Source organism: Polypterus senegalus, chromosome 9, assembly GCF_016835505.1.
Source record: "Polypterus senegalus isolate Bchr_013 chromosome 9, ASM1683550v1, whole genome shotgun sequence".
Lineage (NCBI taxonomy): Eukaryota > Metazoa > Chordata > Cladistia > Polypteriformes > Polypteridae > Polypterus > Polypterus senegalus.
The window spans coordinates 122,967,005-122,984,645 of NC_053162.1; the positions used below are offsets into that span (position 1 = coordinate 122,967,005).

Here is a 17,641-nt window from a genome sequence, read left to right on the forward strand (position 1 = left end):
GATTGTATATTTCCAGATCAGGTATTTACAGGTCACAGAAAATATAAAAATACAATATACTACATTATAAGCAAATATATAACTTGTTATTGACATTAAAATAAGTAAAATTATATATATATATATATCTATATATCTATATATATCTATTTATATATATATATACAGGTATATATATATATATATATATATATATATATATATATATATATATATATATATATATATATATATATATATATATATCCAACATTTAGTAATTAGGCATGCTTATAATGCGAAGAAGAAGCACAGTCTGTCAGGATGAACTAGACAAACATGCCAATTGCTGTTCCATTTCCGTATTATAGCACTTTATAGAGTGTCCCGAGTATGTTTTAATAATGAAAGCACTCTGCCAATATAGTTGAGTTCAGTTGCATTTCTCCAGAGGGTTCCTTGATGACTTTGCTGAGCAGCCAAACGCTCTTTGAAACAAAAATGAACTGTACAAACCTTTCACTCTGAATTCAGCTTCGATTGCTGAGGCTTTACCTGAAGCTTCACAAATTATCTGGAGACAGAAAAATGCATGTGAAGTAAACAGTCAATGGGAAACACTGACAAATAATCAATGAAGTGTAGAAGACTTGCTTTTATTATCACTCTGATTAGTATTTTATACAGCAACATCCTCTGGATATTTATATGCAAGCTAATTGCTGACAAATTTAACTTCTAGATTTGCATGATCAAAATCGATAATACCTGATAAGTGTGTACTGATGAATTTAGACTAATTAAGTTAAAAAATACAGTACACTAAGATAACATTTTCAGGTGGCTAACATTTAATCCTTGGAAAACAAAAGATAGTTTCTTATCTAATTAACAGTGTGAAAGACAAGCAAACCCAATCAGTGAGTAAAGCCTGGTTACATTCTGAGACTCTTCCTTAAACCTCCTGATCTAGCTGCTTGGGCAAACCTTGATGTTATCAGGTTTTATTGGTCATGTTTCTTAGCTGTCCTTCTCAAAGGCACACCTTGTAAGCGTATACTGTATTGCAAACCCACCTTTTGATATGGGACATGTCTTGTAATTCAGTTGACCAAAGTGTAATAGTGCTATTTAGCCTAAGGGGTGTATGTGTAAGACATGTCATTAAAAAACATCCCATGACATTTACAAAATGGAATTCATGCATTCATACTGTGTGAATCCCTCCACAGCTCTTTTTATTATTTTTAATAAAAGGGCTTAGCATTCGGCAAGAGAATCCACAATTGTAAGGCTTGAAAAGGTTTTTTTTTTTTTTGTTTAAAGTGACTGAATGCTTTTTTGCTGATATGCATGCAGGCTTCTTGCAATTATTGTTTTTGTTTTGGTTTCTTTCTTTCTGCAATCAAGGGATTAGCAAATTGAACTGCTAAATACTGCACATATTTTGACACTTAATCCATGAAATTAAAATTATTATTAACTTTTAAAAGAACAATAAATATTTCGTGAAATCTTTGAAGGTAATTTCCACATATGATGTCAGCCTGTTTTCCTTCCACTACCTCACTAAAAGGTAAAACAATTTTACAACTGCCTACATTACAGCATTTATCAAATGAACAAAAAACAGGAAAATGCACACTTTACTCTCTAAATATATAATTGTTTGATGCTTTGTTATCATAAAATTTCTTTTCATAGAGCATCAATTGAATAACAGTCTATAAAATTATTATTCTTATTTTGCATTGATGTTTTTACCATTATTTTGTAGATGTCCTCACAGTTTCATTTTTTGTTCTAGTTTTTGCGATGGTAGTTACTATTTTGCGACTGTTTCTTTATGGTTGCAGCAATATTCGTGGCTGCACTGCCTGTTGCCAGTCATGTGACATAGAGAGCACATAACATCAGAAATTTGACAAATGAGAGGAAACCATTTACTTCATGAAGCTTGTTTATTTAGCTAATAGCTAAACTGTCCCAATTTGTCCATCAGACGCTTCTCAAGGGTTCTCAAGGTTTGTCCTTTAACTACATGGCTTGATAGTTTAGTCCAGATTCCTATAATGTTTTGCCTACAGAAGTGCTTCCTGGATTCAGTCTTAAATGTGCTTCCTTTTTATGTTCTCAAGTACGTGATTCACTGTTTAGCTCAAATAATTCAGCTGGTTCTATTTTATCAATGAGTTTGAAGATTTCAAAGACATGGATTAGGTCCCCACGCAGTCTCATCTGTTCAAGACTAAGCAGGTTTAATTCTTTGATTAGACTATGGCATGTCCTTAACTCCTGAGATGTACCTGGTTGCTATCCTATGAAATGCTCCAAGATCTGCTCTGTCTTACTTGTAGCATGGTGGCCAGAATTCAACATAATACTCCAGATGCTGTCTCATTAGTGCATTATATAATTATAGTCCAAGTGTGATGCCCCTTAATTTATATTCCATAATTTTAGCAATATATCCTAACATTTAATCTGCCCTTTTAACAATTTCTGCACATTTTTTAGATTTTTTAAACGTTGTGTCAACAGAAATTCCTAATCCTTTACAGAGATCGCTTCTGGTAGGACAGCGTCTCTTGTATTTATAATTCACATTCCTTTTGCCCATGTGTAGCACTCTTCTGTAAAAAGCTGTATTTTCCAAGTGTTCACACAGTTCTTCAGCTTGTCCAAACCTTTCTGAATCATTGTTGCTGCCCCCTCAGCATCTGTTATTGCTCCAATATTAGTATCATCTGAAAATTTTACAACTTTACTAACTATACCAAAATCTATGTCGTTGATGTAAATCAGAAAATCTAACTGTTCCACAACAGACTCCTAATGGTTTCCACTGATGACCTCACTCCATTTAGGGCATTCTCCTCTTTGTCTCTTGCAGGTTAACCAACGTGAGATCCAGTTTTGTAAGTTACCTCTGATACCTATAGCTATTTGTTTTAATCTTCAAGGAGAGGACTATATTTAATGCTTTTGAAAGTCTAAGTAAATTATGTTGCATGCCTTGCTTGTGTCAATGATTGCAGTTGCCAGTTCAAAAAAATCTAAAAGATTGGTTTGTGAAGATCTTCCTCACGTAAACCCATGCTGGTTATTATTAAGTATGTTATTTTCATATGGGAACTTTATAATTTATTTTATTTGCATTTTGTCTCCTTTCTTGGAGAATGAAGTCACATTTTCATGTTTCCAGTCCTCAGATACTTCTCCATTCGCAAGTGACTGCTCAAATATGCCTAATAAAGGTTTACAGATGTCATCACCCCCGCCTACAAACATCACACATAGGTTCATAGGATCAATATTGTAAATACTGACACTAACTGAGCTCAATTAAATATTTTAAGGTGATAGAGGATGATGGCATATATACAGTCACTTTAACAGTATTGACTTTCATTTCAGAACGTCAATTGCTTTTTAAAGCTATCGGCAGAGCTGATGTTAACAGTCACCACAAATTGTAAGTGAGAGGTGAAACTTTTGCCTGTTTTAGACCAGCATCATTTCTCAGTCTGAATCACTGATTTAACTAGCTCTTGAATTCTCAAAGAGCTGAATCACTTTGCTCAATGCATTATCCTGCATGGTAGTCAAAAAAGATGATATTGATGAGACAAATACACTTGTTCATTTTTGTTGAAAGGCTCCAATGAATTACCCATTCACATAGCTTAAAACCTCTTATTTACATCATAGATTTTTCAAGGAGTCTGTAACTTAGCAGACAAACCCCCATTTCTAGCCTGAGCATCCTGAGTGGGCATTCATCCCCTGAAGCTGTACACTGACTCTGACTTTGTAGTTAATTCTGATGTTATTTACATTTTTCTGCTGTGTTCAACTACGGAGTTTAGGAATTTCCTTTGGTATTTTTATGGTTTTCATCTACGGCTCTATCTGCACTTCTTTGTTTTCATTTAAAATAGGTGTTTTAAAAGCAAAGCAATCTATGTACACAGCTCCATCCATGCTAGTGATTTCAGATTGGTTGCAAAAGTATCTCAGTCCACGCTAGAACTATTGAAAATGCATATTGTATAGACATTTGCGTACACTATGCATGCACACATTGGTGACAAAATCCTTAAAGAGTGGCAAAGATTTGATTTATTGCAAAAATGCAATGACTGGTAAATTATTTCAATTTTGCACATGTGTACAACTTTTAAAATGTACAAAATGCAATTTAGATGCATAAAGGTAAACAACATAATAAATGCCATGTGTCACGCATGTGCGCATGGGAGGCAGCTAAAGGGCTTATAGCTTCTCAGCCATCAGCCAATAGCGTCCTTTGTATGAAATCAACTGGGGAAACCAACCAGAAATCCACGAACCAGCGAAAAATCCGTGATATATATTTAGATATGCTTACATATAAAATCCGCGATGGAGTGAAGCCGCGAAAGTCAAAGAGCGATATAGCGAGGGATCACTGTACTGACCTTTTGGGTACACTTTTAGTACAAGATGGAATTTGTCACAGCAGTTTGCTATTTATTAAAAGACAAGCTGGATATGGTCTTTGGTACAAAAAACAATCCGAAGACTCCCTAGCAGTTTTACTATATTGGTGAACATGCAGAGGCATCACCTAAGTGTGCCGGGACAGGTCATATCTTGTCTGAGATGGACGTGTAGTTGAGTGCAGCTGTGGCACAGACTGAGTGGGACAGGCTGGAACCTGTCTCAGGAAAATGTATGGTAGCTCATTGTGTGAACATACAACATGCATGTATCACATATCTGAGTTTGTCTGCTTCAGTTGAATGAGAAGTGAGGTGCATTCAAGTGCCAAAAAAGTCTAAAAGTGCATGCATGCACCATCTCACCAAGTGCAAATCATACTTGTACAAGCTTCTACATCTTCTATAGAATTCACATCAACTTCTGTGTCTGTGTTTAAGCTTCATACACACAAGTCTTTCATAGTGAGAAGTGAGGTGCATGCAAACGCAGAAAAAATTTAAGTAAATGCATGCATGCGCCACCTAGTGACTGTGGTTGAGCATCAGCAGAGCGGACTGCTCCATATGAGCACACACAGACACATACACACAGATCTTTCATTTATATACGTCTAATGCCTCCAAACAATTTTATAGTAGGTGAGCACAAGTCTGCAACACTTCATTCTTAAATATACTACATCTTAATTTCCACTATTGTCCTTGAGTATGTGATTTGTTATTTAATCAAAAGAATTCTGCTTAATCAACTGAATTGATACTTGTGAGAATTCTGAAGAACCAGATTAGGTCTCCACATAGCCCTCCCTGCTTGGGACTAAAGAGGTTTAATTCCCTGGGCCTGTTAGAATAAGGCATGCCCTTTTCTTCTGGGAGGCACTCAGTTGCTTTCTTCCCCACATGTTCTATTGCTGCTGTCTCTTTTAGCATAGTGACCAGAACTGTACACAGTAGTACAGATAAGAGTTTGCTGAATCATTATCCTTGCTTAGCAAAGAATCTATTGATTTCTATTAAACCATTTTTACAACGTGTCATTTCCCCTTTTTAACTACTTTGACAAATCTCCTAGACAAGAAAAACAACATATTGTCATGGTTACATATAAGAAAGTGTCTCCCATCATGTATTTAAATGAACATTTCTTTAGCCTACATGTAGCACTTGGCACTTTTCTATATTAACCTGAATATTTACCTAGTTTTGAATATCATATATGATAGTTTTTAATCTCTGTTTTTAGTATTTTTTGTATTTTGACATTTTTGAATAATCTGAGAACCTTGAGATGAATGCATCTAAAGCCTCGTGTATTTATTTGTGATCCCTGTCTTTGGGTATTACTCTGTTTTTTTGGATTTTGATTTCTGGATGAGTGAGCTTTGGCCTTGTCTTTAGTCTAGCTATATTGTTCTGTTGCTTATCTTTTGAAATGTTTAGGAGTCTTTTGAATTTTTCAGAATTTATTTTTCTGACCTGAATTTAAATGTTTTAAATGTTGAAATTTGAATTGCAATTGGAATTTTTGAGTTTTTGTTTGGTTGTGTTTTGAAACAAGCGAGACAAGAAGGGATCCAGTTTATTTCACTGATTAGCAAATAGTTCTCTTAAACGCTTACAGAAATTCTATTTTAGGAATGAATGTACATGTATGGTATTGCTTATTATATGCATTCACACAAAGTTCCATGGCCTTGCTCCAAGAAAGTTTTCAGATATCATTACCCAAAGCCATTTATACATATAAAGAGTGGTTAAGATTTTAAATACCTGTGCGTAGGTTACAAAGAACATCTGACGCTTGGTGAGAGATTCTAAATTTGCTAGACTGGATTCACACCAGTCTGTGTTCAGCCTGCTTTCATATGCCTGAAATTGAGAGGGTATCGTATTCAGTTTAGTTCATAAAGTACAAGACAGTATCAAAAATGCATTGGTAAAACATACATGCGAAGCATTAAGGTTACAAATGTTAATCATCTCACTTCTGTAGATTTAATAAAAGCATTTATTAATAATATTATTCTAATAACAGAGCTTTGTATTTTATAAATTATGGATTAAAGTTCAAGTGATCATTACAATTAAAATTATATTTCTTCTTTTTATTATTTTCTGAGCTATTTCATGAAGAACCTTTAACAAAAATAGTATAATAAAATGCACATATTGATATACCAAATACAATAAGGAGCATGTAATGTATAGGAGAGATGACACAGCCTATCCAGCTATGTTTAAAATTGCAAAAAAATAAATCCCTAACCGATAATATTGTTTATATAACCATTATTTCTCAGTTTAACCTTTCTGCGAATACCTCCTGTAGGTTTCATTCAGATCAATACCTACGTGATATGCAACTTCCATCCCTTTGTGCTCTGCCCAGGTCTTATGTGAATCAATACGTATTGTGTCATTTTGTAACTGAACTCGCAAACAGTTCAGAAACTCCTGGGAAGCTGACCAGCTGCTTGGATCATTCTCTGTAAGATAATGGGTGAAACAAATTTTGTTACAGCTGTTTGTTATCTAAAGTACAAAAAGAAAATCTATTAACCCTTTAAGTCCAAGAGTTACTATAAGCTACTGTCTATCTCTCTGCCGCTCTGTTGTTGCCTTTGGATTCACATTTCTACAATAATCATACTGGAGAAGCTGTTAAACTTCTAATTACATGATGTAGCTGTAATTTTATATGTATAATATAATTTCATTTTCATGGTAAATAGAGTGCAACTGCTTATTGCGTGTCATGTAATTACAATGGGGCGGCACGGTGGCGCAGTGGTAGCGCTGCTGCCTCGCAGTTAGGAGACCCGGGTTCGCTTCCCGGGTCCTCCCTGCGTGGAGTTTGCATGTTCTCCCGTGTCTGCGTGGGTTTCCTCCGGGCGCTCCGGTTTCCTCCCACAATCCAAAGACATGCAGGTTAGGTGGATTGGCAATTCTAAATTGGCCCTGGTGTGTGGGTGTGTTAGTGTGTGTCCTGCGGTGGGTTGGCACCCTGCCCAGGATTGGTTCCTGCCTTGTGCCCTGTGTTGGCTGGGATTGGCTCCAGCAGACCCCCGTGACCCTGTATTCGGATTCAGCGGGTTAGAAGATGGATGGATGGATGGATGTAATTACAATGCATGTACCTGTATTTTAAAGTGTGTCCCAGTGTATCCGATTTCTTGCTTGTCCTTTTTCTCAATATCCTTATATTCCTGATATTCTTCTACAAGAGGAACGTTAATATCAGCTTGTAAATGGGTCTGGGACACCACGTGTTACTTTCATCTATTATGCCAAGGGTATTATCAAGCAATTTATATATGTTTACTGGGATATACACAAGCTTTCCAAATGTAATAATATGCAGCATTTTTAGTTAGTGATAGACATCATAACATTTGCAAAAGATAGATTGAATCTGATGCATTTTGTAAGTTGAAAATAAACAACATGAGGTGTTATGTCAAGTGAGTTAAAACACCACTAATGTGCATGGATTTTGACATAATTTAATACAGATTTATTTCCTTTCTCTGTTCCACTCATCTCCTCTGTTCATTCACATTTTATTTTTCAATAATTTATTTAATTAAATAAATAATGCTCACCAAAGTCAGCTAGCATGATTATTAGCTCTTGAGCTATGACAGTGCCAACTCCTCCATAATAAACTGCCCTAAATAGAGAAGATGAGACAAGTGAGCTTACTGCTAGTGTTATATTTCATTTCTGTTTGTTTCACTGATTGTCAGCAATAAAAAAGACTAACGTTTTTTTTTATTACCCGTGTGGATCAACAAGATATATACTACGAAAACAAGTAAGATTTTTAACATAATGTAATTTTAAGGTTGATAGCAAGGCACACAAAATAATGGGAAAAAAACAAACAAGGGGTTAACAAAAAATGCTATTAAAAAGTCCTAGAATTCTTTCCATGGGGAAAGACTAAAACTATACAAACACTTTAACAAATATTAAACTAACAATCAGCATTTAAATTACTGTATTTAGGTAATGGTCAATAGCTAAATTATGAATTAAGTAGAGTAAGAGTGTCAAACAACTAACCTTAAAAGGGCAAAAAAAGGAAAAGCACTTTGAGCATAGGAAAGGAGCTAAATATAAAATGCATTTGTATTACTATTATTTAAAAATAAAAATGTAAGCCCAAATGACATAATAATTACAAACAAAACTATGAAACAAGAAAAAAATGAAAATAAAGAATGGAACTAATGAAATTTTCAAATGAACACATGAAAAAAGCCTAATTGAAATCCACATAGTACACACCAAAAGAGGTAGAAAGAGAAGAGAAAGCCTGGAATCAAACTTGAATGATCTTAAATATGAACAATATGAAAGTTCTAGCAAATGATACTTAAGCAATATTAACATTAACCAAAAGCAGGGAAAATTTAAATATTAAAAAAATAATAATTTTAAACATTATTAAGACTTATTCAAAATGGAGGAGACTCAAAAAATCTCTTATATGCCTATTATCCTTCTTATGGAAAAGTCTTCTCAAATAAAGGAGCATTGGAATTATCAGAAGGAAGGATTCTCACGTCAGATTGGATGGCCCAGCACAGACCCCTTTATAGAATGTCCAGGAGGAGTAGGCAGCTGGTTAGCTGAGGTGTCCAGGACTGTGACTGTGTCTGAATTTGTCTTTGACTTTGGTATTTCATCATAGTTCAACAATGACAATGGACAAATATAAACAGAAACCAACAATGTTAATCAATTTCTGTTTTGTTTTATGTTCATTTAACAACTCATTATCTTATATGTATATCTTTATCATCTATACTAACACTTTACCTGAGAATTATTCACAGTGCTGTGCTCCTCTACCATCAGTGAGGAGTGCTATGCAAAAATAAGTTGTATTGTATTTTATTGTATATGGAACAATTATTTTATTTTATTTTATTGTATATTTCCCACATACCTTTCCTGTCAAAAGCTCTTGAGCGTGTTGTATCTTCCCAACTCACCAATTACTTAACGTCTAATAATTTGATGGAACCCTTTCAATCTGGTTTCAGGCCGCGGCACAGCTGTGAAACTGCTCTGCTACGGGCAACCAATGATTTGCTTATGACAGCAGACTCTGGACAAACCAGCATATTAATTCTATTAGACCTCAGTGCAGCATTTGACACTCTCAGACATGACATTCTACTGTCTAGAATGGAGAACATGCTGGGTATCGCTGGGACTGCCCTCCAGTGCTTCAAGTCCTATCTGACTAATAGAAAAGAGTTTGTTAGTCTTGGCAACAGCAGATCCAGCTCAGCGCCAATCATACAAGGAGTTTCTCAGAGCTCTGTCCTCGGCCTTCTGCTTTTCTGTATTTATATGCTTCCCCTTGGCCATATTATTCTTAGCTATGGACTGGGTTATCATCTTTATGCAGATGATACTCAGCTCTACTTCAATGTTAAAAGTGGAACTTCATCAGAGCTTTCTCAGCTCACAACCTGCCTTAGTGAAATTAAAACCTGGATGGAGCAGAACTCTTTAAAATTAAATTGCAACAAAATGGAACTGAACTCCTGCAAATTGGGACTAAAATGCAACTTAATAAAAATGAGCTCCTTCCTAGTCCATCTTGGCGGTGATCTCATCAGACCTGCCTCTACTGCAAAGAATATTGGTGTCATTTTTGATTCCTCCCTCTCTTATTCCGCCCACATAAATCACATTAAGAAACTTTCTTACTTTCACAGCCATAGCATATCCCGTGTTCGCTCCTTCCTCTCCTTTTCTAATGCTGAGAAACTTGTCCATGCTTTTATCACATCCCGCATCGATTATTGTAACTCGCTGCTGGCAGGTGCCCCTTCTAATCCTATATCACAGCTCCAGCTTATTCAAAACTCATCTGCAAGAGTCCTTACTCAAACCAGCAGCAGCGAGCACATCACACCCATCCTGCTCCGTCTTCACTGGCTCCCTGTGTCTTACAGAATCGAATATAAACTCCTACTAATAACCTACAAAGCCTTAAATAACCTCGCACCAAACTACATCAGTGACCTTCTCCATCACTATGTGCCTGCCCGCTCACTAAGGTCCTCTGATTCTGGCAATCTTCTTGTGCCCCACACTAATCTACACTCCATGGGTGACAGGACCTTCAGCTGTATAGCGCCCAGACTCTGGAATGACCTACCGAAATTAATCAGTTTAGCTGACTCCATGAATTCTTTTAAAAAACAACTCAAAACTCATCTGTTCAGGAAGGCTTTTAGCTCTACTTGACTTTACTACCCATCTCTCAGTTTATCTCTCTGTCAAGATGCTCATGTAACCTGTATGTGTGTGCTAGACCATCAATTCTGTTGTCTGTTATGATTTTCTCTGAATTTACTGTCTTAATCTTCTTTATTTATTTATTTGGTTTGTACAATGCTATATACTGTATACCCTGTCGTTCTTTCTTATATTCTGTACCTTGAGCATGGGAAAGGTGCTATATAAATAAAATGTATTATTTGTATTATTAATTAAAGGCCCTGCCTCCAACCTAATTAAAACAAATTAACTATTATTGGCTGAAGGAAAAGAGACGCAATAAAAAAAAAAACAAAACCAAAGAAGAGTCTGAGTCAATGCAATAAATACCTGTTACACAGTGTATTGAAAAGTCAAGCAAAATGACACCTTTTATCAGCCAACTAAAAAGATTACAATATGCAAGCTTTCAAGGCAACACGAAACTGAAGAAGGGGTCTGAGTTGCCTCTAAGGCTTGCATATTGTAATCTTTTTAGTTAGCCAATAAAATGTATCATTTTGACTTCTTTCTTGATCATTTGACTTCTCACTACATTCATAATGGTTAACACAGTACAAAACCCTAGTGATACATAGTGGAAAACCCCATGCAGGCACCTGAAGAACATGGAAAACCTACAGAGACTCTGAGTAGGCTGGGATTCAAAACTAGCTTTCTAGAGCAGTGGGGCAGCGGTGGGAGCCTGTTGTGCCACCCTGCTATACAACTCTGAATGATCTTTTAGAATAGCAGTTCTCAATGTTCAGTCCTCCCGGCCTCTGTGACAACAGGTTTCTTTTCTTAATTGGACCTGCAACACCCCAGTTTATCTGATTTTTACAACCATCTGGAAATTACAAACTGGTTGTTCTGTATTTCTACTGAATTAATTTATATGTGTTAGATGAGTAAGAAATCATTCTTTTTCTTTTTAAATATTATTTTTTTAATGTTCAGGTTATTTAGACAATTATTTACTAATAAGCACGCAAGTGGGTAACACTGAAGTAGCTGGTCCTTTCAGGACCATTTGTGCTGGTGTCTGCTCTACTCAGTATTACTTGTCTATATTGAGATACAGTGAGGGGCCTACATTTTTCAGGCCCTTGAACTGTTATGGGGGCCCCTTCTCAATAACCAAGGAGGTCTGGGTAACCACTGTTATTTTCTTCAATGGGGTTGTTTCTCAACAGATAACCACAAATTCTTAAAAACATTAACAACTACATGTCAGACTATGATTAACATGTTGCTGTACTGGATCATCTCATATGTCAAAGTCACTAGTTTGAATAAAAAATCCCCATTCCTTATAGCTTTGGAGTTATGGGGGGGTTGGTCAAAATTAAAGTCTCTTCTGGGCCTCGCCAGGATCAGAAGCCCTGAAGCTTAAGCTTCATTAATTTTATAGTAGATCTGCCCATTTTCAGATATAACTACAAAAGCAAACTCCACAGAAAAAGTGAATAAATAAAAACGTAAGCATTTAAAGATGAAGAAAATGTGCCAAATTTGTGGATGACCGAGTTGAGGCAATTTGTATTTACAGTTCAGAGCCGTAGGGACAGTATACCTGGTACATGCAGCTGTGCTGCCAGTCATGGAACAATTCTTTCTACATATCTAAGTTTTATGAACATTTCATATGTAATGAACAGATCTGCGTAAGAGGCATATTTTGATGCTTTTGTTATGCTTTTGTACATTTTAATAATAAAATACAATACTGTACACAAAACATGTTTTTAGAAAGTTTGGTTTCAGCATCATTTCCACTGCTGTTCTTTGATTGTTTTCTACTGCATGCCTTTTCACTTTCTGTGATATTCCATTATTTTTGGTGAATGTCTGAATAGAATTAATAGTGTAGTTCCTCGCTGCCCCTTAGCGGGACTGAGTGGCAGTGGATCCTTAGCTCTTTTGGGTAGCTTGCCATCCTTTAAAGGGCCACTCATCCAAGTTAGAATTTTTGACTTTAATTCCCCTTTATAAGCTCTTTGCAGCTGGCTTTTAAGCAGCTTATTTAAATGATGGGATGTCAGCTCATACATTTCATCACTGACTGATGCAACTTGTCAGTGCCGTTACAGAGCACTCCCTTCTTCATTGAAATCTCACACAAACTGTTCAAAACACATTTCCATTGCAGGCATGTGGCCAGTGACAAAGGCACAGCAGCAGGGTTCTTGAGCACTTCGCTGTTAGGTGGCAAATGGAGATGTTGAGTGCTATATTGTCAGATGACACAGTGAGGACGTTATGTACTATGCTGGTATGTGATGCAGCTGTAATCTTAAATGCTTCACTTCCATTCAGTTATCTGTCTATCATATGTAGGCAGGCGAACCTCCTTGTGTGGAGCTGCAGATGTACCAGTCTCTTAGTTGCCACCCTTCACTGAACTGATACTGCAGACACTGTTTCATATCCGGTTCTCAGCTTTGAGACTCTCCCTCTGCTGCTGCTCTGTAATGCTACCTGACCTGCTTATCTAGTGACAGTGGAAATTTGATTCTGCTGCACTTTTTCAGGGCACTGATTAACCATGACATGCAGAATTTGTTTGAACTCTCACTTCATGCAGCTGCCATGTTAATTTTATTTCCAACCTTTCTGTGCCTATGGTTCACACTTTTTTTTTCCATTCACAAATGCCTCGTAAATAGTAACAAATCTTTCATTATTATTACTATTATTTCAACGGGTCTCATATGTCAGATCCATAGTACCTCAAATGCAATGACCTGTATACCTTGTGACTGAAGTATGACAAAATTAACATACAGCAAGCAGCCAAATGGCCAGATGAAATCATATGTCGGTGCATGGCTGTGTCTTAATTTACTGTAAGTGTAAATTTGACACTACTGCACTTTTCTAAGTTAAAAGTAAAAGGAAAAACAGGTCAGGTAATTAAACAATAGATCAATGAAAGATAACAATAACTGACTGAGGGCGGCATGGTGGTGCAGTGGCACAGTGGGTAGTGCTGCTGCATCGCAGTTAGGATACCCAGGTTCACTTCCCAGGTCCTCTCTACGTGGAGTTTGCATGTTCTCCCCGTGTCTGCGTGGGTTTCCTCCGGGTGCTCCGTTTTCCTCCCACAGTCAAAGACATGCAGGTTAGGTGCATTGGAGATTCTAAATTGTCCCTAATGTGTGCTTGGTGTGTGGGTGTGTGTGTGCACGCCCTGCAGTGGGCTGGCGCTCTGCCCAGGGTTTGTTTCCTGCCTTGCGCCCTGTGTTGGTTGGGATTGGCTCCAGAAGACCCCCATGACCCTGTAGTTAGGATATAGCGGGTTGCATAATGGTTGGATGGATAACTGACTGAGAAACTGGTTGTAACAAAAACCTGTTGCCACCACGGGCCCTGAGGATTGAACTTCAGAACAGCGCTTCTGTTTTTCCCAGTGGTCATCCTGAAGTAGGTGGCTAAAGTTTTCTACATTATTTCATGTATTATCAAAATACATACCTTGGATAATCTTCACCAAAGAGTGGCTCCTGAAACATTCCAGCTGGGAAATAAATGATTTTTTTCTCATGTGATTGATACGGGACTGTTGAAAGAGGACTTCCAAGTGAACTGAACAGGAAAAATAATTCAGCAATAAGTAAATCAACAGATTTAACATTGGATCTTGTATCTGGTATACTTAAATGTATATTTCTATCCAAACCCAGTTTTTACATTACATGATTATGGGGCAACTGTGCAAAGGTCTTAGGCACTTCAGATAATTCACAAAATTAGTTTATGCCTTCTGGATTAGTGTGTGTATAGAAAAGAGTGTATTTTAGACTTCCAAACATTCCTTCTTCAAAAAGGGAAACAATACAGGAGATATTTGAATGTCCCTAAAGAAACTAACATATTAATGGACTACATTCCAATTAGAAAAGTGACATCTTTATTGACATATAACCCAGTGCTTTATTAAGCAAATACAACAAAGAAGTGACATTGATTAATGGTAAAATTTGTAGGTTGAATGAAAGTGATTAGGTGAAACAGAAATAGCTGCATAGAGGGAATAAAACTGGGCAAGGGATGACCATAGTAAAATGATGAGATTGTGGTGAATGTGGAGGTTTAACCTGCAAATCTTACACCATGGCAAACATTATGATAGCAACAAGACACAAGAGCCTACATTTCATTGCTGGCATATGTGTCAAGATGTGCTTTACAAGCTCTTCAGCAGAAGTACAAAAGAACATCAAAACCGTGGAACGGAATGGCTGTAGTTGGCTATGGAAAATGAGTGCAGCAAATGAGAAATTCTTCAAGCTTACTTCCTTGTAAAATTGAAAGAAGGCAGGGAAACTGCTATCAGCACAGTGCAGGCAGAACCACTAGAATCCTGGTACACCCATCTACAATCTGGAGAAGTCAGAATTGGTCTTCATGGTAGAGTTGTGACCAAACTGCCATTCTTCCAAGGTAGTGTCAAATGACTCAGTTACACATGGAAACATAAGAACTAAGGTGTAGAAAAATGGCAGGAGGTGCTCTGGTCTGATGATTCAAAATTTGATATTTTTGGCTCTAACAGAAATACGTTTAACCAATAAACAACTGAGAAATGTGAAACAGTGAAGCACAGTGGAGGCTCTCTACAAGCGAGGGGTTGTATTTCTTCAAATGATTGCCAAAGTCTGCAATGGAACAATGGCAAGTTTTCAAGAGGCTTGGAACAATACATATATTTGGGATATTGTGAGCATTCGACTGGCTGTTTTGACACATGGATTATGAGACACAAGTAACATGAGATTTATTTTATGGAATTTTTGAAACAGTTTGATGCTGCTCAACTTTGGTCACTATAAACACCAATTATATCGGAAAATCTGTTATCTCTGTACTGCAGGAAAACGTAAGATTAAAAGTTTTTCTTGGCCATCACTAGAAACTACATGGGGTAAATAACATAAAAAAATATTGTTTTTGGGTATAGTATTCCTTTAAGAAAATAGCTGTAGTTTTTAAGGAGAAGGAAGGTCACATCAAATATTGATTCCAAGTAAGTGTTTATCTGTTTGCTGCACTTTTTGGGATGTTTATTGATTAATAAAAACTATTTGTGGCATTAGCCTCAAGGAAATTCCTGCTTTACAGCATTTTATCACAAGTTCCTAAGACTTTTGCTCAGTAATTTATTATTATAGATCTTGAAAAGTTCTATTATTATCAAAATAAACCCCCTTGTACTCCAAAATGCTCCATAAGAATTAACTAATCATAATTATTCTGCATTTTTACAGTCTCTCTCATGATTTTACAGTTCTTAGTAATATTTGTTACTGTAACAGAATATTTCAAATGAAAGTGTAGTAAAAGGCATTTAGTATTTATCCATGTCTCTTTTAATCCTTTCTGTTAATATAATTAATGGGTAAAGTAATATATTCCTGCTACTATTGAAATTGGTGGATACTCTAAAGGCCATTAAACCTGTAGCCCAAATGCTTCAAAAACTCTATTCAAAATATTAAAAGGTTTTACTGGATATGAATTGAAAAGTTTACAACTTTTATTTTACTATCATGGAAGTTCTTCCACCAGAAAAAAGGCAAAAAATGTTTCATTCAAGATAAAGTGTTGCACGGGGGAAACACTAATGATGCATTGGAAGGTGGAAGTCTGGACCCTTGAGCACAGTGGCATACCAGAAACCATACCATCCACACTGCTAAATGATTTTAAAGAATGCCTCAAGCATTAATTGAATGAGTATGATGAACAAAGACTGACTCAAGGTGTTCTAGTTGAGTTTGAAGGAAGTAAAGAACATCATCAATATTATGATCATGTACATTACAGGATTCCAACTTGTTGTTCTGAAGACTTGGCTATGGTCTTTTAGTTTGGTTCTACAGTATGTCTATTTATCCCACTTATTCAGCATTATTCCACACTACCCCTTTATTAAACATCACTAAGTGAACTACTTCATTTTTATAGGACATGCACAAATGTGCTCAGATGGATGTAGCTTTAAATTGATAACACATGAGATGCTCACTTATCATTCCATGGTTAAAAGGCTTTGAATTGATATTCTGCTCATAAATTCCCTGTTGTTGACAGACAGTGGAATAAATCATGTATTATGGGCTGTCATGACATTTGTGCATCCAACCTGTGAATGTTGCAATCAAGCTCCACCCTCACTAGGTCCAATGTTTTGGGCGGGAAACAAATGAACATCATTCTGGTCAGAAGTCTTTGAATGCCTGTCAGACAGATTTGGTGTTACAATTAACTGCTGTGTTTGGTGTACTTCTGGATGGGCTTTAAGTGGAGAAGGACAAATTGATTGTAATCACCTATGCTTTATTTACTTCTATATATACTTCTTACTCAACTAGAAGAATCCCAGCCCACCTGTTATAAGCCAGTGACTAACTGATGTTCTACCATTTGAAATTGGAAAAAAATAAAATCTCGCTTAGAAGATCTGTTCAAAACTTTTTTTTTTTTTAAATATGGCAAGACCTCATTAATAAAAGATTACATTAAGCTATTATATTGGGTGAAATGATATTCTCCCTTCTTTGTTGTTTTTTTAAAGAATTGCTCTTCTCGCATTGTCTTGGGTGGGGGTTGATTTTAGGTTTGTTAACTCTGACTCAATGGTAGGTGATGTTACATTTTTTGTTGGTAAAGGAAGTCTTGATTGTATGGAATGTTACCTTCTTTAAATAAAATCAACAACAAAAAAAAAACTTGTAAACAATGTTTGTAAACAAAATAAGTATTGAAAGAGTCATGCAAAAAGGCTACATGAACTACTAACAGATTTACTAGAAAGAACAGAAACATCTGAATATTAGAGTGGTGAATTAAAAATAAAGAAAAGATCAAACTTATGACAGAATTTAGATACA

General features: G+C 36.2%; 1 protein-coding gene across 3 annotated transcripts in view; it reads right to left on the reverse strand.

Annotated features, from left to right (window-relative positions):
- Positions 1 to 252: 252 nt before the first annotated feature.
- Positions 253 to 17,641, reverse strand: part of kel (Kell metallo-endopeptidase (Kell blood group)) — a 50,499-nt gene continuing 33,110 nt past the window's right edge. For all 3 annotated transcript variants that reach the window (XM_039763711.1, XM_039763710.1, XM_039763712.1), the window contains 5 exons: positions 14,223 to 14,333; positions 8,066 to 8,133; positions 6,816 to 6,949; positions 6,234 to 6,332; positions 253 to 553 (listed from right to left, as the gene is read on the reverse strand). In XM_039763711.1, the coding sequence (XP_039619645.1) occupies positions 413 to 553; positions 6,234 to 6,332; positions 6,816 to 6,949; positions 8,066 to 8,133; positions 14,223 to 14,333 (553 nt within the window). In that variant the 3' untranslated portion in view covers positions 253 to 412. The remainder of the gene's footprint in view (positions 554 to 6,233; positions 6,333 to 6,815; positions 6,950 to 8,065; positions 8,134 to 14,222; positions 14,334 to 17,641) is intronic.